We start from the raw sequence: 27,983 nt of genomic DNA, 5'->3' as shown, positions 1-27,983 counted from the left end.
CTCTGCCTTCCTTCGGGTTAAGAACACCCGGCCGCCTTCAACAAAGGGCACGCCGGGGCACATTTGCTGGGGCAGGCGGCGTGCGGGGGTTCCCCGAGGCGGGCGGTGCCGGGCGGGCCCGGGGCGAGCGGACCGGGCCTAGCGCGCCGGCCTGCTCCGAGCCCGGGATGGCTCCTGCTCCCCGAGCCGCACAAAGATAATCGCTCAGGAAGTGTCTCAGCCAATCCCCTGGCGCTTTACATGCGGATTTGCCGGGGCAGCCAATCCGGGGGCGGCTTTCATGGGGAAGACAGATCATCAAGCCCAAGTGCCAAGCCCTCCCTGCCCGAGTACTGAGAGCCTGTCCTCCATGTTTTATAAGTATTGACATAACACTGTGTTAACAATGCATCCACAGAGGTAAGCCTTGCTTTTTACATTGCTTTTTCTCTAAGACCTATGAGTTGTGGGTTGAGAGTGTGATTCTCTGTGATTTCTCGTGCAAAACTCACACCACAGCACTTATATTAAGTTGGAACTGTTTAAATTTGCTTTCTTGGGTCACATGGTTAGTAGCCATTAGCCACAGCTTTATTTTACAGTCTGGCAAAGCCTTGGCATGCCTACTTCTTCACAGGAGGATGGTGTTTTTAGAGTTTATCAAGATCCTGGTGTTCCAAAGGAGGTTTCTGTCTCTGAGCAGTTTGCCAGCACTATTGTCTGTTGTGTCACATGCCTGCTGGAGAGAAAATGGAAGCTAGGGAGCAGATGCATTTAACTGCCCTACAGGGAGTCAAGCAGGGATAATGGCAGACAGAGGAACAGGCAAGTTTACCTTTCTAAACAGTGAATGGAACAGCTAAGATAAGTTATCTCTGAGAAAATATGGGATTTTTAAAAACCTAGGCATCAGCAAAAAGTGCTAATGGCAGATTGTAGATATTGGGCCTAGGTGGTGGTGTGCTGTTGCATCATGTTTTTTATGCAGCTTATCTTAACCTAAAATGATTCTTGAACCTTTTTTTCTTGCAGGAGTAATTAATACAACGTTTTTCTCTTTCTGAGGGACAGTGTATGGTTAATATTTTGTTCCTTTAAAAGGGAGTTTTTATGCTGCAGATTTTGGAAATGGAGTGCTGCTCAGTAAAACGCAGCAGTGCATCTATTTACAAATCTGATGCTTTATGGAAAATGTTTTTGAGCTGTTAGCTTTCTTGTTTTGCATAGTTCAAACAAACTAATGCAACTTTTATCTGTGCCTTTTTGTTTTACATTGTATCAGCCACAGTTCTGTGTTGTGGAGTCCAGAAGATATAAAATCATGTGTGGTTCATGACACTGGTACATGTTGTTCGTTCTTGGGGTTTTTTTTTCCCTTTTATTTTTTTTTTAAACTTTTGGTTTAATGCTGTGTAATTATTTCAAGAAATTCCTTTCTGATCAATTCCCAAATCTGCCAGCCTGTTGTATCTTCTGGAAAAATGAGATGGGTGCTTGAACAGTTGGTAAGTAAGCAGCATGCTACTCTCTGAACATTTTTAATAGTTTTCCAGACATTTTATTTTTACTGGGTCAGTTAGTGCAGTAGATGAAGTGATGTTAGTGGTCAGTTATATAAAGGATCAGATTTGCTTAGCGTCCATTTTAAGGGACTTGTACGTGTAAACTGCTCTGTTAGAATGCACTGTTTTTCTGATAATTTGTCTCTAAATTTTGAAGCTTTCACTTCCTGTTTACCTTAGGCCAGTGAAAAATATTCTACTTGCTGTTTGTTCCTAGATCATTAATTACCACGTTTGCAGGGTAAAGCGCGTTTTCACTGTTCCTTGGGCTTTTTGGGTGTGATGAAAGTGCTAGTGCTCAGCAATGAAGTGACCTTATGAAGTAAAGTAAATAACACTTAATGAGCATATGTTTCTGATACTATACAAAGTGTAGCCTCAGACAAGCTTGCTTGGTTTATAACTAATTTAGAAACGTTTTGTGCTCTTTATAAAGATTTTAATTGTAGCGCCTGCATGCTTGTTCGAACAAGCTGTTTTTCAGTGATCACCAGGGCTGTTACAAAAGCAGAGGAAGGATGCTCTTTTGTGCTTTTAATGTAATTTTTGCACTTGTTTTAACAGTCCATACCCATTCATTTTTTTAGGAAAGAACTGAAGGCTAGTCTGGCTTTGCAAATGACTGCTGAGGCACATTGCATGCAAACTTTCATAGACTCTTTTGGTCTGTGAAAGACCAAAATTTAGTAATGTTTTTTAACATAGCAATTTACCTCTGGTTACTTGTTTACCCGTGTGAATATCTTTCTTTGAGAGTTTAACTTTGGTTAAAAGCTTTCTTTCCCCCCCCTCTTCCCCGGCCCCCCCCCCCACCCCGCAGTCTCCTAGGATTAGATTATAAGAATGTCTAGTTCAATTTGAAACCTGAAATACTGCTGGGGTACCACTGAATTTCATGTGATAGTATTTCTGTATGCAATTTTAATGCATTTTTCTGCATACACAAAAGTGCTGACACAGCTAAGAAGTTATTCTGGTTTTTGTTTTTCAGTTGGTAAAACCCAGAAATTACATTTGGACACAATTTTCCTAGTAGTAGTAGATACAAGTTAGCAGTTTACTTTCAGCCTTTAAGAGTGAACAACATAATATTTGTTTAATGTGAGGAAGCAGGGGTAAGTGATCTGCAATCAGAAAGCTTGTATTAAAATGGCTCCCACAGGTTTTGTTAAACCAGGATCTGTTTCAAATCTGCACCTCCAGACACGCTGCTGACAGTGAAGCGCATTTGTGTGAGCTGCCCTCGTGCATGTAATGAAACAGAGCATCGTGAGTCTGTTAAAGTTCACTATTTTCAACCACTCGAGTGTAATTCTTTTATAGTTCACAAAAAACAAATGTCTGCATTGCAGCAAGATGTCTGAGGCAAGGTAGAGGCAGCGGCGTTGTGCCTCGGCTCAGCCCAATGGCGCTGCTCCGCCAGCGCCGGAGCCAATTGCTGCAGCAGGCAGGTTAAAGATTGACAATTGCAGTGGCAGGGCTGAGAAAGGCCTTCTGGAAATTTCTGCCATCTTTGTTCCGTCTAACTAAAGCAAATTCAGCCAAGCTGAAGAATTTCATATGTATCTGTATTTTGGTGCTTTGTCAAGGTACGGTGGTATCACTCAGTTCCCTAGGTTGCATAATAAGCTGTTTTTTTTTTTTCTGTGCAGGACAGATGGAATGTGGGGTTTTGTTTAAGTGACAGATGCAGGGGAAAAGCACGTATGCTTTCTCCTCCCCAGGATTTTACTGGCCTGGATCTTGTTGCAATCACAATTAGACAGGACATGTATGAAGCAATGCAGCTGAGGTTTATTCAGCTTGGAGCAAATGACCATTATTCTGATTATAACTAGCAGCTAATCGTATAATTGCACTGTAAGTTTTCTGGCTACTAGAGAGTAATTTGAATTGCCCAGGATGAATATGATTAGCCATTATTATTTAGTGCCAACATCCAGTTACTTTTGTAATTAACTGGACAAAGAATGGAGTGGGGGGAAAACAAAGGAGCGATCTGGATTATAAATCATGGTAAAAACAGTAGCTTTTAAAAAGCTACATGCCTTTTTCATTCTTTGCAGGCAAACTGTTTCTCTTGGAAGCTAAATAGTGAAAGGGGAAAGCTGAGTAATTTCTTTAAACAAATGACACTACTTAACATATTGGGAATGAAAAAAATGCAGAGTATAAACCACTCCAAATGTAACAGTCACCCCCCCTTCACAGTAGGTAGGAGTTTTGAAATGTAGCAGAAGACCTACGTTGCTACTAAGGGAGCATGTAATAAAAGGAACTTCTTGCTCAAAAAGCAGAAATACATAGATTACACTACAGATTTAGCCCTTCATATCATGTCCACAAACTTCAACTGGCTCGTCTTCCTGAGCTGGCTTCCATTTTGTGATCTCTCTTTTGCTTGAGGTTTTTGTTGTTTCTGGGGTTTTTTTGTTTGTTTTGTTTTGTTTTGTTTCCCCCCTTCTGCCTTGTTTTCCAGTGGATTATCCTGTGTCATTTTTCAGCTGCTGGTCCTGTGGATCCAGCAGCTGTAAAGTGATAGCTGGTGGTCAGTTTATCATAGTGGTGCTACTACTCCAGCATAATTGGTTAAAGGGAGGAAAATCTCAGTAAAAGCTCTCCTCTGTCTGAAATTCAAGGTATTAATTTGAATTTCCTTAATATCTTGAAAGTTGAACAAAATCTTTGCCCACGTAAAATGGAGTAGAAGGCACTTTTCAAATTTTGTTATTTGTGGATCCCCAGTATTTTTCCCATGGGCACATGAATCCCATTAGAGGGACTTTAAGCCTGTTAGACCAGGTTAGATTTTCTGGGTTGCTGTTTGCAGACCCCTTAGTGGTAGTACTGGCTTTGAGGGGTCTGCAGACTGGAAACCACCACAGTAGGCCATCAGGCTTGACCCTTTAAATTGTATTTAGAAAGTAGTTTAAATACATTTGTTAATAAATGTGTCTTGTATTCATGGGTTAAAGACTAAGCCATAGCTACATAGGAAGTGAGTTTCATGTATTTGGTAGTTGTCTGTCATTCTCATGTTAACCCTTTACTGCCTGTTGTCAGAGCATCTGTGTTTCACACTGTGAGATTAAAACCATGCTGTAACAGGATGTTAACATTCTTAATTCAGCTGATATAAACCTTTACTTTCAAGCATGATTGTTCTCAAATTATATTTTAGGATCTGAAATCTGTAGCTATTTGTCTGCCTTGCTTGGGCCTCAGCTCTGTCATTTATAGACTTAAAGATGAATGTGTAACACCAAGGATCCCCCTCCCTACCCTGATTTTTCTCTTTTGTGCAGCTGTTTTGAATGGACACTGAATAAGAGTAAGGTTTTTAAAAGAATCAAAACGTTCTTTAAATGAAAAATAATTACTTTGCTTGTTATCACAGGTAACCAGCTTAAACATTGCTGTACATAGATATCTGAACGAGCCTTTTGTGTATGTTAATTGCTTAATACTGAGCGTTATTTACTTTATACACGTGGAGCATTTTGCAGGGAATTCTGCAAAAGGAAATGTAAAATACGAGGTGCTCACACTGAAGGGTGAAGCTAAAATTGAGTGATTTCCTTAGTAACCTGTGACTTCACAAATCTCCCTACCTTGTGCCTTTTTAGTTAAACGTTCGGATGTCAGGTGTCCTTTGGTCCTTCTTTACCATTTCTGATATTTAGATGCTGTCTTAGAATCTTGCCCTGCTGTGTAAACAGGAGCTGCTGGTATTGAACAAAGTGCTACCATTTTAGCTCCAGAGCAGGAGTGAGGCAGTGCAGTGCTGGCAGACGCCATTTTAAGAGCCCTGCATAAATAGCATAGCTACCGATGAGTAAGAGACTGTTATAGGTGAGTGCTCTTACAAAGCTGCTATTTATTCAGCAATGGCATGCAAATAGTGGTTTTTGGTTTTAAGTTTTTATTGAATGCAGTTTTTTGTAAATCATTATTTAGAATTGCTGCTCACAAATGTGATGCATGAGAGGCAGGAATTATCTTAAAGGTGAAATTCAGTTTTAGTGCTTATAGTATTTAATCTCTTTTTTTTGTTTGTTTGTTTTGTTTTGTTTTGTTTTCTGTTAATTAAAAGGAGAAATGAATTCCAGAAATATGTAGGTTTTGATCTGAAATTCATGTGTTATTCCCTGATGTAGATCTAGATTGTGTATGTGGGCATTAGCTGTTTTGAGTGGTTTTCCATATCTGTCAGTTTTTCTTGGTTAAATGTCAAGGTGCAATAGTTCATCTGCAACTTTTAATTGCTCTTTGTAGTTACTGTGGATTAGAGCAGCTTTATATATTCTTGTATATGTACATTTTCTCAGGTAACTACTACTATTACTAAAGGAATGATTTTCCTTAACAGTAAAGTCAGTATAATTCAAGCATGTGAAATTTTATATATATATATAAAAAACCACCTTCTCTTCAGCTTGGTAGAGAACATATTTAAAAATTAGGCAGCTAAGTTATTTTTTCCATTTTTACTTAAGTATCAGTAAATCTTGTATGCAATCCTTGGTTTTTTTTTTCTTTCTGTGCCCAACTCTCCCCAAATGAATAATCTCCACCCCTTCTACCCTCATTCAGGCATGCTAAACTAGTTTGTATTAAACAAATTAGCTGAACATTTTAGAAAACAAACTTCTGTTGTTGTTGTTGCAAGTTTTGTCAATATGAGTAGGGAAGTTTTAAATGATTAATTGGTTTTCTGGTCATTTGACAGGGAGACTGGCAAAGCTTGTATTTCAGTTGTGTTCTTAAAATGTGTTCCTCTGTGTTCATTCATCTTAATGAGGAAATAAGAGTAGCTTTCAGAATTACATAAGATATTTGTTGTGTTCATTTAGGTACTTAATTGAGTATATTTCAGTATCGTTTCTGATCTGCAGCCTCAGAGCATCCCATTCACACATGCATGGCAGTAATACATGCTGGGTGAAATAGCTGCTCTGAGCCCTACAAAAATGAATTCTCAAAATAAAACTCCCTAGAATAGTCTACTTGACCACACAGTTATTGTTTCCATGGAATGAGATAGTAGTTTTTAATTATTTTGCTGCTGGTCTTAATTTTACTTTTATTTTGTTGTGGGTAATAGTAAGGTAACTGGTTAAGAACCTGTTTTTCTTGAATTATTTGATTGGAAATCTTTTGCTAATACTTGCATTAGGAAGTTTATGCTTTATAAAGCATTTTCTGAATTTTTCTTGTGTTGATGGAGGGTGAAAAGATGTGAGCTTTAGAAAAGTTAATGTAAATTCGCTGTGAATTACTGGTATGTTTTTATGAACTTGAATCTCAAAGATGACCACTACAGTCATCACTGCCAACATTCAAGCAATGTAATGTTGTGGAAGTCATTAAACATAACAGCAAATAAAGCAATGGGAAATGCTTTTGAAGAGCTGTGAATGTTCAGTATCTTTTATAGCTATGTCTAACACACTTTTATTCAACTGTTCCCCACCAACATTGGGATTTTTTTTTTCTCAGCAGTTTCTGTGGTTTTCTTGTATACTTCAATGTTTCTGCCCTTAAAAGATTAATTAGTTGCAGAGAATATGGAGATGCCTCTGTTCCTCTGAGGCTCAGGATTCATAGTGTGGTAGGAAATTGCTGGATTTTGTGTGAGTGATGCACACAGTGCACATGTGTGAATAGGGAATGTGCTCCTCCATTGCTGAGGAAAGTGGAGAACCTTGGTATTAAGTGGAGAATGCAGTTTTGACTGTTCATTATACTTAAAATCTTTGGGAAGGGTGTTTTCAGGCATCCTTTAGGTGATGTTTGCGTTCCTGCCCATGGCAATTGTTTGGAACTCCACGATCTTTAAGGTCCAAGCCATTGTATCATTTCTATGATTCTTTGTATCGAGATTTTTGCAAGATACTTTGTTCACCTTACAAATGTTTCTGAAGAATGTTTCTCTTGTTGAAGGCACTACTGCAAGAACACTTTAAAGGGTGGTGGAGGAAACCTCAGTTTCCTAAATTAGGCTCGGTGTGTGAGTGGAACACATTCTGAGCTGAAAACCCCTGCTAGTCTGTAAAAATAGGCAGGAGTCCTGTCCTGTAACCTCCTGCAGTGCTGGGTTTAGGCCCAGGGCACTGAACAGTCAGTCTGAAACATCTCCTGGTGTTTTGCTCAGGGAAGTAGGAGCAGTTCCTGCTATGGTGTTGCTGTGTTGATCCATCACTCCCATTTCTCAGCCAGGATTCATGCACAACTCTCTGGGTTGTAATGCTGATTTGTACCAACTACTGTATCTTTCATGTTGTATCATGTTCCCCTGTGGCTGTGTTTTAAACAAAATGACCTGATAGATTTGGATGAGTCTGGAATATAATGATGGCTTTAATGTAACTTAAGTGTGAGCTGCTAAGAGGGTGGTGCCCTTTTCTCCCTGTGTGGTTCTCTTCCATTTTCTGCATGTCCAGCTGCACAGTGAGTTACATTCCAGAACTGATTTGGATCAAATGGACATGATTTCTGGAAAAAGAAGTTAAGGATTGGGGGAAACCATTCCTTTTAGTAGCAGCCTATGTAAAATGAGCATAAATGTTCGACCTGAACCTTGTAAAAGTTTGTATGTGCTAGTCTGTGTCTGGAACTGGACCTGTATTTTAGAAGCAGTTCATATGCACTGCCAGATTACTCCAGTTTTACAGAATTACTGAGTATGAGTACATATTTACCTGAATGCATTATTGATTATGTATACACATGATGTTTTAAAAATATGGGGTTTATTACAGTTTGGCGATATTGAAATAGGATTTTATAAAGAGGGAGGGGAAGAAAGAAACTCCAGTGCAGTACTGGAAGAGAACAATGAACCCATCCCATGAGCCCATCCCTTCCCTTTGCTTAGGAGAGGAATGGGCAAAGGCAAGTGGTGCATGAAGTGTTTTGGTGTCTGCAGGCCACTGCCAGTTCCTCTTTGCTGAGGCCCCTGGGAAAGGGTGTAACAAATGTGCAGGATAATTGATCTGCCCATGCATAGTAAATGTGTGAGCATTGTAGTATGGTTGGCTGTGTTGTGCATTTAATGTGTCCATGCAAAATAAATCAGAGAAGCATTGTGTTAGTCAACTGTGCTATGCATTTACCATAATTCTGGTCACAGGGGTGCCTTGCCTTGCTTCTGAAATGATCAGAGTAGTCCATGAGCTGGGAGGTAGATGCTGGTAGAATAGAACTTTGTTCAGTGTTTTGTGACTTTAAAAAGCTTATTTTGTAAATTATTTCTATATCCAAATGACCAAGAATAATGATTTCTGGCATTTGTGGAACTTCTGAGTTTTGAGTTTTCTATACATTAAACTTAGTTAATCTGTATGTAAAATTTCTGCTGACATAACTGTTTAGAACTGTGAAAGGAATTGCAACCCAATCCCCCAGTAGCTCATAGTTGATTAAAAGTAGTTTTGTCAAATGGCAAACTAAAAACTCCTTCTGCTGTTAAGTTTTACTTTGTTTAGGAATCTCTTTTAACTTACACACGTAACAAAACTCCTGCTAATATAAACTGTTAGTGAGGCTGGAGAGTTTCTCTGGTATAAATGTAACCAAGTCCTCACTGTTGTTTCCGAGCTCTGATGAGATGTCTCAGGCACGTAGGTTCCAGCTGCCCTCTTGGCCCTGTCCCTGGAGCTGGGATGGCTCAGCAGAAATTCATAATCTGCCACGTCAGCAAACTGGTATCAGCAACAACTTCCACTAACAGACTCAACTTCCATTAACAGAGTGGTAAATTGTCCCAGTGCAGGAGAGGATCTGCATCCCTCATGTTGTGCTCTGGTGGACACTGCAATATCTCTCTGAAGCTCCAGAACCCCATTTGTCCATAATTTTGAATTTGGGTTTGCTTCAACATCATGTGTTTTCTTTTGCCTTTCATTTAGGACAGTCACATCTCCAAAACTGCTCTGTAACTCTGTGTTTGTTCTTGTTCACTTTTCTTCTCCCTTCCATCTTCTTTCCCCAAAGTGTCCTAGCAAGCCAAATTGATCGAGTTGTTTTCCTGAATGGCATCACTATAGATTATCACAAGTAGAATATCAGAAAGTCAGATATACTTTGTAAGAATTTAATTCTGTCTGGAGCAAATGAAAACAGACTGTGTAAGATTAAATGGTAACAACTCTATACTGTTTATTTTTTGTGGTTAATAATTGGTGCAATTGTATTGCCAATAAATTAAAAATACTCAGTTTTCTCTTATACAGTCTAGTTTCAAAATCCTTAAAATTATTTATTTAATGGCTTTTAAAATTACCTTTTACCTTCTAATTTTGCAAGTTGTTCTGTGTTGCTAAGTCTGTTACTTCAGCTAATCTGTTCACAAATGCTGATGAGCATTTAAATGTTGGCAGGCATCTGTCCACATGGTTTATCTGAGATTAGAAGCTGCAAGGAACAGAATTCCTGTTTGTCTGTCACACACATACAATTCATACATACATTGCCATAATCTTTCAGTACATGTTACAAGACTGTCTTTGGTACAAAAATGTGACTGTTGTGCTTGGTAATTTGCAGCATATGTGTGTACCTGGATTGTTTTTCTCTGTGGTTTGATCAATGTATGCTCTGACAAACAGCAAACCTTTCATTCCATCAGAAATTTTAATGTAGTTGTGTTTGACAGTGTTGTGTTGAACGTAATGGATGGAAGTAAGAAATGGGATTAATACAGTCCATAAAGTATTCTAATTCACCTTTTTGAATCCTGCAGCTTGGCTGAAGAGGAAATAAAGGCAGAGCAGGAGGTGGTGGAGGGGATGGACATCTCCACTCGATCCAAAGGTGAGTAAGAGGAATATTTCAATTAGGTTCTACGACACAATTTTTTGTAAACCAGGATAGTGAGGCTTGTGTCATCTACCATGAAGCTACTCTTGAGTGGAGACTTGAGAGTCACTGTATTTTTTACAATTACTACTGTATGTTAGGAAGTGTTTTTTTTTTTCCTTGGTTTTCATTATATATCAAATCTACATGCACAGCTATTTCAGTGTTGTTTCAGGTTTATGAATAACTGAGGTTAAATTACCAAAAACCAACAACCTCTTGTATCATTTATCATGGCTTCCTTTAAAGTAGTATTTCTGGATTGGCAAGACAGGAGAAAGTAGTAGTAGCAGCAAAACTATAAAGGTAGTATTTCCTACTGTAATGAACTCTATTTTTTCTAAGAATAAAGAATCACAGTAACATTTCTGTTTCCACAGAAATGGGCATTCATGCCTGTCCATCTCCTTTTGCATTTGAAGCTGACTTTGCAGCTGAGTTTATCTGAAAGCCATTTCTCTAAAACAACAGCAGTAGTTACAACCATCCTTTTAAAGTTCTGGCGCATACCCAGTTACTCTTCACATTCCTACAGGAGGGCTCACAAGTGTGGTTAACTCTGAATGTGCAGCTGGGATTGTCTTGAAGGCATGGCACAAATCATCTGCTTGTTTTTTAATGGGAAGCTTGGCTGGATAACATGGTTATAAAATTGGATCCAGGTCTTATTTTTACTAACAGACTGTTACATTTCTTGTTTCAGTTCTCATGGTGTGGTTATATGAGGCAGTACATGTGATCTGACACCTCAGAAGAGATCCACTTGCTCCTTTTGTCTCTTCTCCCTGTCTTCTTGTCCATTCTCTCCTGGTCTTTTGCATCAGTCTCCACCACTGGACTGCTTTCAACATTTACTTCTCTTTGTAGTTCAGTTTTCTAAGCCAGCAGAAAGTAAATGATTTTGTTGCTTTAATGATTGCTGCTGACTGGGGTAAGCTCCCAGCTCTGCACTCCACCACTTACTTCCTTTGTGGTGCTTGTCACATCCCAGCCACTTGAACTTCCTAACCAACTTAACAGCTGAAACATTTTTCTGCTGTTGTAGTGACTAGTTTGTTTGTGAAAGAGTTTGATAACATAAGAATGTGGTATAACAGACAACGGGGGTTATTAAATAGATCTAGCTGCCCAAGAAATCTCATCTTTATTTATCCTTGGAAACACTAGCCCACTTTCTAGTACTAATAAGAATTCTGCATGCCTTAACTGAGCTAAACCATTACTTATGTCACTCTGGCATAATTAATGTCTAAGAGACACTTAAAAATCTGATATCTACCTATGTAGATGTTAGCATTTTAGTTCTGGTGCTTTAATCAGCCACAAACAGGTGTATGGGCTGTACAGAAGGTTTCCATTTCCTTGTGGCAGTTTTAGTGCTGCCCTGACCTCAGGATATGTTGTTCCAGTGAATTAAGCCTACAGGAATCTTTACTTCTTGTTTGGTAGGGTTGAGATGAAGTTTCTTAGGACAGTGAGCTGATTTAATATCATGGTTATCAAAAAGGTTGGTCTCGTATTCCAACCCTCTCACACATGATCTTGCAGCTTCCCTTGCATTGTGGGCTCTTAACAGTTACAGCTGGTCAGTTCAGAGGGATTTAACCTGGCAGAGAGACTTGTGTTTTCATACTGTTCACTGTTGTTGCAATTCCCTGAACCAGCTGATGCCAAAGCCACTCTCACCACGGTGCTGGTTGAGGTTGACCTAAGCTGTCACTGTGTGGAAGCCACTGGTCCATGCATGCATGGATGTTGTCCTTGTGCTTTAAATACCAGTGATGTGAATGGCATTTCTGTATCACCATAGCAGAGATAAAACTTAGCAAGTGTTGAATCACTTTAATAATAAGGGAATTGGTATTTATTTAACTAGATACTGATTTGCTTTAGTTAGTTTGTTAAATTTAGCATGTATGTTGATAAAACCCCTGCCAGCACCACTCCAAGGACAAGAATAACAACCACCCACCCCAAGCCCTTACAGGCTTGTATTTTTTCCAGTGAAGAATGTGGGATATAAAGAACTCTTTAGACTGACCTGTAAATAATTTCTCTTTGTTGTATATCCAACCTAATCTGTAAATTAGTGATAGAACTTTATAATAGTTCAAAATATAGTTTCTCACAGAAAATAAAAGAATCATGAATGTCATCTCCAAGAGCTGGCCACATTACAGGCCTAGTGTAATGACTCTGTTACTCAGATTGAAACAATCTTCTCTGAGAGTTTAGTGCAGTATTTCTGCAGAGAAGTCACAAACCAGAATTTCAAAACTGTTACTATGCTCTCTGCAAGGCAGAAAGAGTGCAGCAAAGTTTCAACTGGTGGGACGGTGGCAGCCATGTCTTGACTTGTAGCAATCAGCTTGTGCAGAGTTTTGCTTTGTGTGTTTTGCAAAGAGTATAGCTGAGGAAGTTGACCCTATCTATGCAAACCTGGTGGGGGGGACAGAGGTCTTTGTGTTTTGTTTGGGTTTTTTGATGTGTGAGAAGCCTGTGCAGGAGATCAGTCTGTGGCACTGTATAACTTCAGACTTGATCTAGAGCAGCGGATGTGCTGCAAGACTGTAACCTGCTTACCCACCAATGGTTTGTACAGCTCATGTGAGGCTGTGTCTAAAGAAAGTTGTAGGGAAATAAATTTAATTGCTTTAATACCAATTAGCCTGATGCAGGCCTCTTCATGAACATTCTTGTTTTGGTATAAGCAGTTTAATTGCTATAATTCAATTGCAGTTCAGTTTAAGCTGAACTAAACCATGCATTGTTTAGTCTGTAACACAGGTCTTAACACAGCCTTTGAATTGGTCTAGGTAACGTGGTGATTTCAAAGCAGCCTAAGCTGGTCAAACTGCTCAGTGCAGCAGTTTTATCCACTTCCTTCCATACCTAAGCTGGCAGGAAACTAACTGTACCATAAAGCATGAACAGTTTTCTACTAGCTCAGTATGCTGAAACAGCTTGGTGGACTGCCAGAACTGGTGTAAGAGAGAAGACAGGAATACACCAGTTGGGTGCAGGAAGTGTGGAGCTTTGTTAGCAAGCATTTAGACAGGGCTAGGCTGGAGTGAAACCAGAGCTGGAAGCCTTCACTGGCACTTTTTACTTTATACTGTGATAGATAAAGTGGGTCTGTAGCTAGGGTCAGGGCTATGGAGTCCTCCATGTTCAGCTGCATTTCTCTACCCTTCTCCTTTGCTGGCTGTAGTGCTTCTGCTGTTGCACAGTCAGCTGTGTCAAGCAGCTGATCTAGCAGAAAATTGATCATTTTTTGTAGTACCAGATTTTGCCTGAATCATGAACTGATTAATCCTCCTGTTGCACACAAGTGCCTGTCTCCAAACTTTGGGACAGATTGTGGGGGCAGATACCTGGTAAGGTGGGAAAGAAGAGTAGAGTTACTCCAGAAATTATAATTTAGATCTATTTATAAGTTGTGCATGTGCAGTCTTGTTAAAGACAAGGTTTTAAAATACACTGCTCTCTTGATGAGAACAAGAAATCATAAGGCAGCTGAGAACTGGAGATGGGAAATGACAGCTTAAAGGGAATGCAAAGAATCCAAAACCAGAAAATGGAGTGAACAGAGGATTGCTCTTTAGTGAAGGAGAGGGGCCATGGACTACATAATTATATTTTGTCCTTTGCATGTGATACATTAACATGTCCAGCAGAAACATCTTGTTATATTTCTGTTCCAGCCTTATGGACTGTTATTTAATGTTGTTTATTAAATGTTTCAAGAGGGGGCTTGCAAGGTCTCTGGATAAATGTCTAAGCATTTCCAGGTTGTGGTTCCAGAGCAAATTCTTTCTTCACTTGTATTTGTTCTCTTTGGACAGAATTAACTCTCCACTGTGGGTTTTCTTCCTATTAACCTGGAAGATTTATTTTTTTTAATCCTTTCTGCTATTTTAACTTAGTTAGCTGCCAACAGTAGCAAGCTGTGGTGGCAGATGGACTTCCATGTAGAATTTCATGTGTTTCAGCTGGTACTGGAACCATTACCTGTGTAGTGCCCAGTCAAAAGGAGCTCTTTTAACTCTCTTCTTGCCATCATCAGCCATACAAATCTTACATTGCCTTTGCATCTCTGCTGGCTCTTAGGACTTGGGTGGAGAGGTTGTTTTCTTCCTGCTTTTCTCACTGAACCAGGTTGCTGGGGACTTGAGCAGCTGTTGGACATGACTGGGAGCAGCCTTGCCCCAGCAGGGCCAGCTGGTCATTAGATGGTCTTAGCTTGGCATAAAATCATGTACTGTAGCCCTACTGCTTAATGGGGAGAATTGTGACATTTACAGGTTTGGGGGCTTTTTCAGGTTTGTGTTAAAGGCTTTGATCTTAGGAGCTCCTCCCAGCAGTAAAATATTAAGATACTGTTAATATAAATACAATAATGACTAATTAAATGGAATTCCCAGAATGCATGATAGATTTTGTAACAGTTTCATAATAGTACATCTCTATCAGCTTTCTTTGTCACGCAGAGATGAGATTCTTACTCCAGTGTGAATCTGAGACTCCTGCAGGGAACAGAAGTGCAGCCCTGGGCTTTTTTGTCCCTAGTGCAGAGCCTTTGCTATCAGCAGTCCCACCTTAGGAGAGCCTTGGGACAGCAAGTCCCCCACAGCCAGCCTCCAGCTTATCCTTGCCTTTCAGCTCTTACCTTGCAAGTTGTTGGGAAGAGTTTCTTATTCTTTATCTTCCAAAGTCCTACAGTGAGGAAACAACTAGCAGCATCTTTTTGTACTTGTGTGAAACTGTAACATGGCAGGAGTTCATCAGAATTTACACAACCACTGCTGACCTCTGTTATTTATTACATTAAGCAACTGGACTGGGTTAATTACAGCGGTTGAAGTTTCTGGAATGTAAACAGGGCTTTAGTGGTTGGTTGCAACTGCATCATGTTTCAAAATTCTGGCAGAAAATTAAAATTCCTCAAAGCTGAGTGTAAGTTCTAACAGTTATATCCATGATTTTATTAAGTTTTTAAGATATTTACCCTTGCTAAAATATTACAGATAGTGGATTTGAAAAATCAGAAATCTTTTAACAACCATTCAGGATAATAATTTTAACTGGGAGGTGTTGCAGTTCTGACATGCATCTAAATTATTAATTGGAACCTGTTCTTTCAAATGGGGCAAGTTAGTATTGCTACATTTTCTGTGAGATGTCTTCATTGATTACACTCCATGCCATTTAAAGTACAGGCATTCAGAGATTTTGAGAAGAAGTAAAGAGAGATGTGACAGTCTAGGGGGAAGTCTAAAGTGGTTTTTTTTCTCGTTCCTTCTAAAGGCATAGATACATATTTCTGCAGGGTAATGGCAGCTTAAGCCATCTTCAGTCACCTTTCTTTTCTTGTCCCTTCTCTCAGGCTGCCTTCTTATAGTTGTTTCTTAAATCCATCAAATGAATTCTTCGTGCAACTCTTTTCAATAAATTTTTGTTCTGTTACATTTTATTGAGTTTAGTTCCTTGATTTGGTTCACCAAATGTTGGCAGAACTGTTTGTGCCCTAATAAAAGGCATAGCATGGCATTGGGAATTAAGGTTAACAGAAGTAGCCTTGGGCTGGCTCTGTTTTAAGTGACACTTCTGAGTGTCTGACTCACATGGAACAGTTGGTTGTGTTATTAGTTGGAAATGTTATTCAGAATTTTGCATATATGACCAACTTTTCACTGAGATATCAAAAACCTGCTTAGATCACAGGAAACTCATTTATGTTACCAAGTCTCTGTTTACTGGTATCTCCTGGGAGGCTAAAGTAGTACTTTTCACTGAAAAAACACATTGTTCTTTCTAGCTCCTGGAGAACCAAAATGACTTCTGATCTTACCATCTTTATCACAAATAATATTGAAAAGCTTTTTTAATTTCTATTTTTTTGTTGTTGTTGCTATTCAAACAAATGTATTTCTTCATTTTCCTCTTCTCAAAATGAAATTTTGAGAAATTTCTGAAAATTTACAGAACAGAAAAGTTTTATTGTCTAAGCAGTAAGCGGCTCAATTTTCATAGGGTTTATATCTACAATTTAAGAAAATTAGGTACAGAATTTGAATAAGTAATGCTCTTCATGAAGGTAAACTTGATATAGCCACACAATCTCAAAGGAGGATGGTTTTTTACTCACAGTAAAAGATTTTGTCCTGCAATTTGCACACTTTTTGGGAATGCTTGTTTTGTTTGCCTAGCGTGTTTGTGAGGTTGGATTTGAAAATTGTGGTCTGTTGTAATTCTGATTTACTCAGGTTTTTCTCATTTGCCTTGCTATCCATTGCATTGAGGATGGGAGGATAAGGCAACATACCCTGGTCTAAGTCAGCCCTGCCATACCAGCATCCCTCCTCCATTGTCACATTTACATCCTTTTCCCTTATACTGGCACTTTCAACTCTGGGACTTGTTGCTCTGCTGATTTAACTGAAATTAAATTTTAAGGTTGTTTTTTATTTAGGCCATATCAGTTTTCCAAACCATCTTACTTCCTGGGTGAACAATCCACAGTGCTAGAGAAAGAAAAAGGGAACAAATTTTATTTCTGGAAGGGGGCTGTGAAGCCTTGACTTAGTTGTGGGTTTCAGCTCTCATTAAGGCTTTGTCAGGAGAGAAAATAATCCAAATGTAAGAGATGCCTAGAAATATATATGTAGTAGACATGATTTCATTGTTGTTTTAGTCTGGCATTACTTCCATTGCATTTAGCTTTAGTTTTTAAATTAAAAAAATAATAAAAAAGAAGCATGGAAAGAAGGGCATAAGGGGGTGTCACAGGCAGTCTGTGGTACTGAGCAGTTTATGGTGTATTCTTACAGTAAAGCATGTTGATGTTGCTTGTTTTCAAGAAGAATTGCATTTAAATATCACAGGAAGAGCAAGGAAAACAACATCCTACTTTTACAGGTTTTCTGAGTTGGCACCTGCTTCTGTTGAGAGAAGTGAGACTTCTCAGTTGTCAGGAATCCCTGCTATGGAGTGTTCACAGTGCAGCACTTTGCAATACACAGAGCATAAAAATATTTGGTTGTGGTCTGTGATCCATATGCTGCAGCAAGATAAGATCTCTGATATAAATAATACACATTTGTTTGTTTTTATAATTTTTAAAGTTAAACTATAGTAAGGCATTACTGTAGTTATCTGCTTACAAAGGGTATTGCCATAGCATAAAATTGGACTTACAAAACAGTCATCAAGTGTGAAATGAAATTGCTTTAGGATTTAAGTGTGCTTTAGTCTATCCCCTGGGAGCAGTGGTTACTAATCCTTTAGTCAGATGATGGCATACAGAAACAAAGATTTAAGCTTCAGGTGAAGCTCAGGTTAGCTTGTTGCTCCCCAGTGGATGATTTGCAAGAGCACTCAGAGGTGCTTATTGTCAACCTTGACAACATCACAGATCAATTAATACTAACCTAGTGATGTAAACCCAGGGAACTTTTAATAAGAGTTTAAAAAGTTATTTCATGTGTCTATTTATTCACTTGAGCAAGAAGCACATTTAAAAAACTGTGCTAAGAAAGCAAAATCACACAAAAAAAAATCAAGAAATAAGTGGACTAAGTTTTCTTGCAAAATTAATATTTTTAGTACAATTGGTTTATCAATGAGAAGTTTGGTTCAGGTTGATGAGCTCAGTGTGTGATAGGAGTTCAGTAGGAGCAGGGAGGTTGCAGGATCACATACCAAGTGGTGATCAGCTGGCATGGTGAGATCCTTCTGAAGGTGAGACTATTCTTGCTCATTAAACATTTTTGAAACATATCTACTTATCATAGAAGAGATCACAGAAATTCTGACTGTTCCCTTCTGAAGCAGAAACTTGAGTCCACCCCTTAAGCAAATGTTGTAGTCACCAAGTTATTGCACAGCTTAAATTTGGTCTCTTTTGTTCTGTACTCCCCCCCAGATTTGTTTCACTTTTTTCAAGTAACCCTACACTAGGGAAATAATTCAAAATTAAAAACTTTCCTCCTGACAGGTTGTTTTAACAGGGATCTGGTTTTTGATCTGGCTCACAACTTGGCTACAGGAATTCTGCTCACACAGCTGGGAGAGCCAGAGAGGGAGAAGCAGCAGTTTGTGCAAAACAGGGTATTCCCACTAAAAGAAATTCACACAAAATAAATTTTTTAATAATAATTAGAATTTAAGAAGATGCTACCATTCTTTTGTTACTTGAACTGAATTAAAAGATTCATATTCATGTTCATATTATCAGGTCCCTCACAGATTGGTAAATTGGCAACATACTGTGGTAGTTATAGACACTGGCCTATTCCACTAGCACCACTAAATCTGAAAGAATCTGCCTGTGCAATGCTGTTTTCCTGTCTATTCCTTAATTTTTCCAGTTACATTGCCTCAAGAAAACCTCTGTGTATTTGAATAACTTGCCAGCTTAAAAAAAAAAAAAAAAAAGGAAGTGCATTTCAGGTCAGTTTTTGTATGATGTCTATGAGTCACCACTAGTTGATTTGAAAATCCCCAGTACACTCAGGCTTCTTGAATCAAAGAGGAAAATTACATCACTTCAAGTAGTTTTTGAAATTACTTAACCAAACATGCATGTTTGTGTGACCATTTCATAAGATTGGTATTTAATCAGCACCTTTTCTGCTGACCTGGAGTTTGGATTTGGCTGTGACTGAATAGGCATTCAGTTCTGGTTTAGCTAATAAGAGTTTAACACTTTTCCAGACGCTGAATCAGTTAGCTTAGGAAAGAAACAACATTTAAAAGTGAAAAGGATCACGTTATGGGGACAGGAAACTTTACAGCTGGTTTTCATACTTAGAGAAGAGACACAATGTGCAGTGTCACAGTCAGTTTCTTGATAAACCCCACAATTTGAGGCTGAAGAACTGAAAGGAAATTGGTGTGCTCCACTGGTGGCAGTTTTGTGCCTGGAAGTGTGAAATGAATGCCAAAGGGCAGGAAACTCTACTGTCCATGTCCCCTCCTGACTTAAAGTGTGCATGCATAGATAGAGTCTGGAAATAAAAACCCAAGTCTTTTCAGGGAGTTACAGGGATGGCGTTATTTAGTGGTGACAAACTTGGTCTTAGAGACCCCTTTGATGATAATGTTTGCAAATTACAATAAAGAAAAAAAGACTTTAATGTGATGATGGGAAGATGAGGAAGGACTTGGTATGATGCTGCTTTTTGTGGATCACTCTGAATGCAAACAGTTCCCACGCTGAACAAGCTCCTTTCTACTTTCATGAGAAGAAATAGCATTCAGAGCTTGTTTGGTTTTAGATTTGATCATTTTGATTTAGTTATGGGCTTTGGTTTAGCTGACACTGATGCTGCAGTTTCTTCCAGGGTAGCTAGATTAGCACAGCTCTCTTGGGATATATGAAGCATATCCCAGCCCGAGGAGTTCTTCTGCCACCTTCTGTGCACAATCAGCTAAACTGACAAATCTGAGCCTCCTGTCAGCACACTTGTGCTGCGTTGGCGTTTTTATTGTCATAATTCCTTAAGGGGGGGGAAGCAGACATTGTATTTTCCACATATGTAGGTGACATAGCAGCTCTCTGTATTGTCAAATCAATCTAAATTTTGGGCGAAATGTAGCAGGAGGCAGATTTGCTTGAATCCAAACACAGCAAGTAACAATAATGGCCTCAGACACATTGTATTGATTGACTTCAGCCAAGGCATGTCAGCAGATGACTAGTGCTAAATGCTGCCAATACATGTAAAAGGGGAGGGGTGTGTATAAAGAGAAAAATTCACAGGTCTTATTGTCAAAGCTCAAAACGTGACAAGTTTTTGTTTGTTTATTTAAACCAGTTTTACTGCGTTTTGCCAGCGTTTTAAAACTTATGTCAGCAGAAGAGTTTCTCTGAGAGCTGACACTACTAACATGGCTGCTGGGCAGCACTGCTGAAATCCCAGAACTAGTTGCAGACCCTTCGAGAATTGTTGAAATTCCAGATGTTGTTAGCCTGGTGTAGCTATTCTAGAGTAGTAAAACTCAGGATGGGCAAACACTCCCACATTTGTTTTCTATCTTTCCTTATATGTCTTTCCATCTATATTTTCATGTGTTTTTCATATGTGATCTTGACACATGTTAACCAAGCTTTTGGTCAATCAGAAGTCATCAAATAACATTATGTTTTCCATAGATTCATGTAGAAGGTAGCCAAAACTGCTGGAGTTTTGTTGTTTTTTGTTTGTTTTTCTGTGCAGTTAAATATTGGGGGTATGGTTCAGTTGTCTCTCTTGTGATAATGTTGTATTCTGATCCCTGTGGTTCTATGTATAATTTTGTTTTGTTGCATGCATTAAAAGCTTAAGGAAAAATTAATCTTGTTGACCCAACTCTGATGAAATTTCACTTGTATTTTATCAGAATCATATCACTGTTCTATAGCTATCCTTTACAGCTGATTGTGTACTTGTTTCTTTTGAAAAATATTAGTAAGTTCTTTTTAATTGAGCTGGACATTTCATATTCATTAGGGATTACTGAAATTCTGTTCTGAGAGAATAAAGTTGCAAATGCTCATATTTTAAAAAGATGAAATAAAAATCTTTGAAGAGTATGAGTGACAAACCATAACACTGTTAGAACACTTTTCATCAATTTGCAGTCTTTAACCACGTTGTTTGTGCCTCTTACAGATCCTGGCTCTGCTGAACGCACAGCACAGAAACGGAAATTTCCCAGCCCTCCACATTCCTCCAATGGCCACTCACCTCAAGATGCATCAACAAGTCCTATAAAAAAGAAAAAGAAGCCTGGTCTATTGAACAGTAATAATAAAGAGCAGGTAAGAGAAGTCATGGTTTTATTACACTAGAATATTGAACAGTAGAGGATGTAGAGAGAGCTGATCAGGAGCTCAGTCTTCTTAAGGAAGCTCCATTTTTGTACTCTTAAAGAATGGATATTAATTTTTCCATGCAGTGGGGGTAGGAGTTGGTGTTATAATTTTGATTTGAATACTCTTTGGTTATAGTTTTACATCTGTTGAAAGAGACCACCTGTGTCCTGCTTAGTGATTTCATAAAGGCAATGAGATGTATAACCAATAAATGCAATTTGGAACTTATTATTATGAATTATTATGAATAATTACGATAATGAATAATAACAGTAACAAAACCAACAACAGTTGTTTTTTATTAAAACCATCAGCAGGAAATGCTCAGCAGTGTGATAACCTAGGTTAACAAAGGTCTCATAATGGCAGTGAAGTTCCTCATCTGCTTGCAGTCCTTCCTGCTGCCCATTAGCCACCTCGGTCTTGGTACTCTGGATATGTCCTCCCCTTCCTTAAAATTTCCAGGCAGTGTACACTCCTACCAAACTAGTTAAATCAGAGTTATGCTGACTTTTCAGTCTTTATGCTTGTAACCTTATTTTTGCTGTCTTCCGAATGCTGAATTGGGAGCATTTGTTGTCCTTCTTAGAAGAACTTACCTCCACAAGACTCTAACACTTTCTGATTCTTTTTATGATGCACATGAAAGAATTATATTAATTGTATTGAACAGCAAATGCTGTAAAGCATCTGTGTCATCTTGGAGTAGATTACATGAAAGCAGTCTGAAATTACTTCACACCTGATGTAGTAATGTCATGTCTGTGTATTTTCCAAAGTACTTTTTTGTGTCATGGGGCTTTTTGCCAGTGTCATATAAACACAGGATTAAGTTCTGAGTGTTCAAAGCACTTTGTCCTGACATAAGAGTATCCACATTATCCTGGTACAGTTGCACTGGTGAAGAAAGAAAATGAAATTCCTGCTCACTACAGTTGTCCTGGAACAAAAGCTGTGAATAAATCAGGCCTTAAAACTCAGTGTAAATTAATTTTATTACAGAATAATCAGGATGTGTAACTGTATCACGTGGAGGTGCACTGGGCTCAGTTTGGCATTTGCTGACCTTCTCTGCAGCCTGGGTTTATTCCTTTACATCTTGGATGTTTCCTAGGCAGATATTGCCCCTCTGAAGTCTGAACTTGTGCAGTGCAGAGATAATTTTGCAAACAGTGGAATTGAATCCTTGGGTATTAATTTCCACTTTTTCTTCCTGCATTAAAAAATATATGTGAAAACACAGTTGCAGTTGTTGAACTTGATCAATTCCCCTTGGTAAATACTTTTCTGTTTTCCAGGTATCTCAGAGCTGAAATGTACAGGATAGAATAAAGTTGTGTATCTAATGAAGAAAACCTGTCAGACTTTCTTATTTTGCTGTGTTCATTACAAGTTAGCAAGAAAATACCATCGGTTCAGTTCTGTTTAGCTTTTACAAATTGCTTTTCATTTGATGTTGTCTTGCGTGTCAAATTTGAAGAGGGCATGCCTGAAGATTGAACCTATTTAGACATGACAAACTCTGCTCTCTGTGGTAGCAGGAGCTGTTTTTAAAGATTCTTTTACTGCTGAGCAGATGTGAGCTGAGCATACAGGTTCTAGTTTTGCTCCCAGGGTGAGTTTGTGTATGATGTAGCTGATAGCTGTGGTTCTGATTGACTGATAAATCTGTTTTGAGGTATGACAACCTCCCTGGAAACCTCTAACTTAATAATCTACATTACAAAGTGCTTTATAGTACTTGAACCTTTCAAGATACCATTGCTAAAATTATAGTTGCACAAAGCTTTGTATTACATGTTGTGGGTGCAGTAACAGATTTTCAGAATGGTGCCATCAAGTAAAGTGCTGAAAACCAAGCAAAGAATTAAGGAATTGTAGCATTTAACTAAGGTGAAAAATCAGGAACTTCTGACACTTAACTGATCAGTTATAATGTAATTGAAGCTGTCAGCTTGTTTTAGTACTAGTTTCAATATTAATTTAAACTGAATATAAAAAGTGATCTTTTTTCTCTCCAAAACAGCACTACAATAACTGTTTTCTTCAGTTTTCTTTGTCATTCTACAGGTCTTAATAATTTCAATAAAGCCTTTAAAACAAGCTACTGCCTAGTTGAGCTTGAACTTTATTAACTGTTAAAATTTTAACTCTTAAAACATATTATTTTGACTAGGACAAGTGAAAAGATCCCTTGATGCAGTTGAATCATTAATTTTCAGTCTTTTAGCTTTGTTCTTTGGGTCTCTCTTGAGTCTCTAAACCCTTTTTTTGTTTTGTTTCTTAAACTTGGCTTAGGCAAAATAAGGTGATTGATGTCTAAATGATAAAAGCATCCTTGAACAAAAAAAAAAAATAATCTCATGTTCCAGCAAAAGTTGAATTCTCTTCAGTTTGGATATTATGATTTCTGTGGAAGTTTCAGAGGTTTTGTGTTTGTCTTAAAGCAGAATCTTTGAAGTTTACAAAGTTAGTGTGGATATACTACTTATATCCACTTCAAAGTTAGAATATGTATGAAATTTCTCTGGTATTTCCTTTATCTGCAGTGGAGGAAGTGCCCCATAGCTGCCATTCCACATATACAGGATTGAGATGTTGGTCTCACAGCTGTGGTGCATTTACCTGCAACAAAACATGTTTCTACACTGGAAATTACAAGTTTCCCTTCCTCACTCTGGTTTCTTTGTTTGAATGCTTGTTGTAGTAATTAATTTGAAATGGATTTAAACCCTTACTCTGTCCCACTTATTCCACAAGATCTCATAGAGCCATTCTTCTGAAATTCTTGTCATGTGATGTCATTAAATGTGTGTATATAGAAAGTACAGGAGTAACACTTGGCCCATTTCTGTGGTGGGAATAAAGTGTCTCTTTGGGCTTTATCATCTGTAGAATAGAAAATGAAAACCACAAAAACTGACACAAAATCATGTTTAATTTTAAGTGGCAGAGTTTTTATGGATAACATACTTTCTTTGCCTAAAATACTGTATAGTGTTAGATAATCTGGGGGTTTTTTGAGATACAACATCTTCAGGTGGGTTGTTGCTTCTACCTTGAAGATCACTTATTCCTGCAAATAATTAGACCTCCTCCTTTGTAACTTTAGGTATCTAGAAATACCATGGTTCAAAGTGGCATGCTGGTACTTTCTGGGGACATTATTTAAGCCCCGTGTGACTGATTTTGTTCAGGATGCCTCAAAGGTATAGAGCACACATTTGGTTGCCCTGTGCTGTGAATCACATGGGTGTGTGACAACTTGAGAGTGTCAAAATTTGCATATTTGTAAATAGTGTAGGATACTTGCAAAGTGACCTGAGAATCAAACAAAATGGTTCTTCAGGCTACAAGTGTTTGGATGATTACAAGTGAAGTCGTGAGCAAGTGGTTTTACATCAAATAAAGAAGTCACATGAAATGAGCTGTCTAAAATCTCGTGGCTGTTTCCCTCCTCAGCAAACCACCCCTATAATGAATACCAAACAGAGAATTTGAGTTCCCTTGTCATTAATAAATAGAAAGTAGTTTTCCCATAAGTGTTAACAGCTCTTCAAAGATGATACAACAAACTTGAGGTATCCCTGGACCCATTTAAGCCATTCCAGGCTCTTTACTTCTTGTGTTTTGGCGTCAGCTGTGTCATCTTTGAGCTTTCAGGTTCAAGGGGAAGACCAGTTCATGCAGGTTACAAAGTTAACACTGTTTTCTAGTGCAGGCAAACCAGTAGAGGTGTGAGTCGTAAACTGTGATGTGCATTTAGATGATGAATGGAATCTCTCCTGTAGTGGAGGTGGCTGCTCAGGATGTGAATTCTCTCCTTTGTCATCCTTCTCTACAGTTTGCCTTATTAATCAAAATCAGCATTGGCTTGCTTCGTGGTACAAAGCTATAAACTGCTGCAAACTAGCACAGATTTGCATGGTGTTCAACTCCTCGTTTCAGGACTAACTTCTTCAGTTGTCCCAGGTTTAGCCACCACTAAATATCTCAGTATTTGGCTTGCACGGCCCCATGAAATTCTGAGTTTCAAGGGCCTAATAGCTTCTATAGCAATACTTCTTTCCTGAAGCTGGAAGTGTTTGCTGGCTCTTGTTGGATTGCATGTCTTGCACTCAATGCCCTCACTTGCCACAAAAAAATTATTTCTGGTCTTGAGTGCAAATTGTCGTTCGGCATCTGAATAAGCAGTAAACTTCTTTATGAATGATTTTGTGCAATGACTGAGTTACTGTGCTTGCATAAATGTTAATCAAACTCTGTAAATTGCTGTTTGCTTATATATTATGAATATTATGATTTGAAAAAATGCAAATTTGTTTTGAAACCAAACCTGTTTTTCTTGCCTACATTTCAGTCAGAACTAAGACATGGTCCGTTTTACTATATGAAGCAGCCACTCACCACAGACCCTGTTGATGTTGTACCACAGGATGGACGGAATGATTTCTATTGCTGGGTTTGTCATCGGGAAGGCCAAGTCCTCTGCTGTGAGCTCTGTCCTCGGGTTTATCATGCTAAGTGTCTGAAACTGACAGCCGAACCAGAGGGGGATTGGTTTTGCCCAGAATGTGAGGTTAGTTTGATACAAGGAGTGGATTTCTCTCTTTCTTGGTTTTTCATGTTTAAGCAGCTTTTTCTGTGTTCTGAAATGTTTCTGGTTTATTCCTACGTTGCCTCTTGGTCAAGGTACCAGAAAAGTTTGTACAGAATAGGAGGCATCCATGGCTCTGCTTCACCACTTTTTCTCTGTGTGTTACCTGGCTTGTGTTTGCTTTCTTACCATGAGTCTCCAACTTCCTTTGTGTCTCCAGCTCTAGAGAAGCACCATGTAACAGAGTGATCTCTTCATCAGCACCAGTAATTCTGAAATCATTCTGCAGTTCTCACTAGTTTAACTTGTGCTTCTTCTGGTGGGCTGATTAGCTTTTCAACTGTGTAGAAAATAATGCACTATAGGGTCTACAGAAACAAGTGGGTATTTTATTACTGTGGAAGAATTTAATCATTCCTCTCCAGTGATTTCTGGGGAGAGAATTCTTAGCATCCAAGTATGTGTAATGAAAGCAAATTGGTTTATGGCATGTTTTCCTCTGATCACTTCTTTTATTAGAGCCCAGGTGACCTTGTCACTCTCTCACATTGCTCTGAACCCATGCTGTATTTGGCAATTTTATGTATTTACATATTCACTTTGCAGGATCTGGAAGATGCTGGATAATTTTCTGGTATTACCCTTTTTTTCCCTTCTTTTTTGAGTACATAGACAGGCCAAAACCCAGGTAAAACAGGCATCTGAAGTATTTACACTGCATTATCACAAATGTTTTGTTTCTTATAAAACAGTTATTATCTTTCATTCGAATGCTAGAATGTTTCAGTGGAGAAGGATTTATCTAGAAATATTTGCTGACAAAGTGTTTTTTTAATCTGAACTTTTAGAAAATCACAGTTGCAGAATGCATAGAAACACAGAGTAAAGCAATGACAATGCTCACCATTGAACAGCTATCATATCTACTGAAGTTTGCACTACAGAAAATGAAACAGCCAGGGGTAAGGACATTTTTGTTGTTTTTTTCTTCAGATACTTGGATGGCGTGTTTGTCGAAGTCTGGGGTTTGCTTCCTTTAGTGGATGATGAATGTTTAGTTTATCAGATTGTCTGTGACAGCTTCTGTTCTATCTGCCACCTGTCTAGAACATACAGATTAGTTTAGGTTGGACAGACTGTTTTGGGGTGCATTTAAAATGTAGTTTTGTGATGGAACTTCTGGATGTATTTTCAGTAGGTATAATGAAAGTACAGTGTGATTTTCCAGTGGAAGGTGGTGGTTTCTTACTCTCTGAAAGTGGACAGTGCTATATTGGACATAAAAGGGGAATGTTGAGGCATGATCTCTTCCCAATGTATTTCTATGGACGGGAGCCCTAGCACTGACACTGTTGCATTATTGATTATATGTGTTGAAAATGTAGCTTCTCTCTGTTACTAGCAAGTGTTCTTACCAGAGAAGTTGGTTGTATCACATACTTCTAAAATGCTGAGGAAATTTCCTTCAGTCTGTCTGACATGTGCCATTGTGTGTTGTAAATCACAGCAGTATACCTTGTACAAATCCCCCAGTCTTTGTGATTTTTGCAATTCATCACATCCAGCATATGAAAAATCAGTTAAATGAGACCTTTTAGTTCCTGTTGTTCTGCTAATTATTACCTCACAACAGTCTATGATTACCTCTGAAGCATTTTGTCTGGTAACACAGCTGGAAGTAGTATTAGAAAATGAGTGAGTGTTGTGTCATTGATGAAATTGTTCAGTATTAGTAACCAGTGTGGTTATTTTTTCCCCAACAGACAGAGCCATTTCAAAAGCCAGTTTCACTGGATCAACACCCAGATTATGCAGAATATATCTTTCATCCAATGGACCTTTGTACATTAGAGAAGGTTTGTATGAAACTAACAGAGGAAGGTTCCTTGAGTTTGATTGCTATCTGTAACATTTCTAAAATGTTTGATGGCAGGGGGAGAGAAGTTGTTTGAAATTATTTTGGTGTGTGGGGTGGTTTCTTGGCTATTATGAAAGTCAGTTCATTTACAGCTTAAAAACCATCATGTGTTAACTGAACTTAATTTTGTCTGAGCCAGTAACAAATGCTCAGGACAAAATAGTGTGAAAAAGAGAAGCCAAATACTGCTGACTTCCTGCTATTAAATTA

The 27,983-nt window shown here is 38.5% G+C and overlaps 1 protein-coding gene across 8 annotated transcripts in view; it reads left to right on the top strand.

The window, feature by feature from the left end:
* Positions 1-338: 338 nt before the first annotated feature.
* ZMYND8 (zinc finger MYND-type containing 8) overlaps positions 339-27,983 on the top strand; it is a 50,188-nt gene continuing 22,543 nt past the window's right edge. For 6 of the 8 annotated variants that reach the window (XR_009933785.1, XR_009933786.1, XR_009933784.1 and 3 more), the window contains exons 1-6: positions 339-399; positions 10,285-10,355; positions 21,056-21,204; positions 25,619-25,837; positions 26,704-26,817; positions 27,619-27,711. Coding sequence is in view for 3 of the 8 variants with exons in the window: in XM_062505258.1 (XP_062361242.1) it covers positions 386-399; positions 10,285-10,355; positions 21,056-21,204; positions 25,619-25,837; positions 26,704-26,817; positions 27,619-27,711 (660 nt within the window). In the remaining 5 variants the exon portion in view is untranslated. Of the gene's footprint in view, positions 400-10,284; positions 10,356-18,128; positions 18,141-21,055; positions 21,205-25,618; positions 25,838-26,703; positions 26,818-27,618; positions 27,712-27,983 lie in introns of all 8 variants that reach the window. The other 2 variants (XM_062505257.1, XR_009933787.1) reach the window with 2 other exon arrangements.

This window comes from Cinclus cinclus, chromosome 18 (genome assembly GCF_963662255.1).
Source record: "Cinclus cinclus chromosome 18, bCinCin1.1, whole genome shotgun sequence".
NCBI lineage: Eukaryota > Metazoa > Chordata > Aves > Passeriformes > Cinclidae > Cinclus > Cinclus cinclus.
This window is presented reverse-complemented; position numbering and strand designations above follow the sequence as displayed.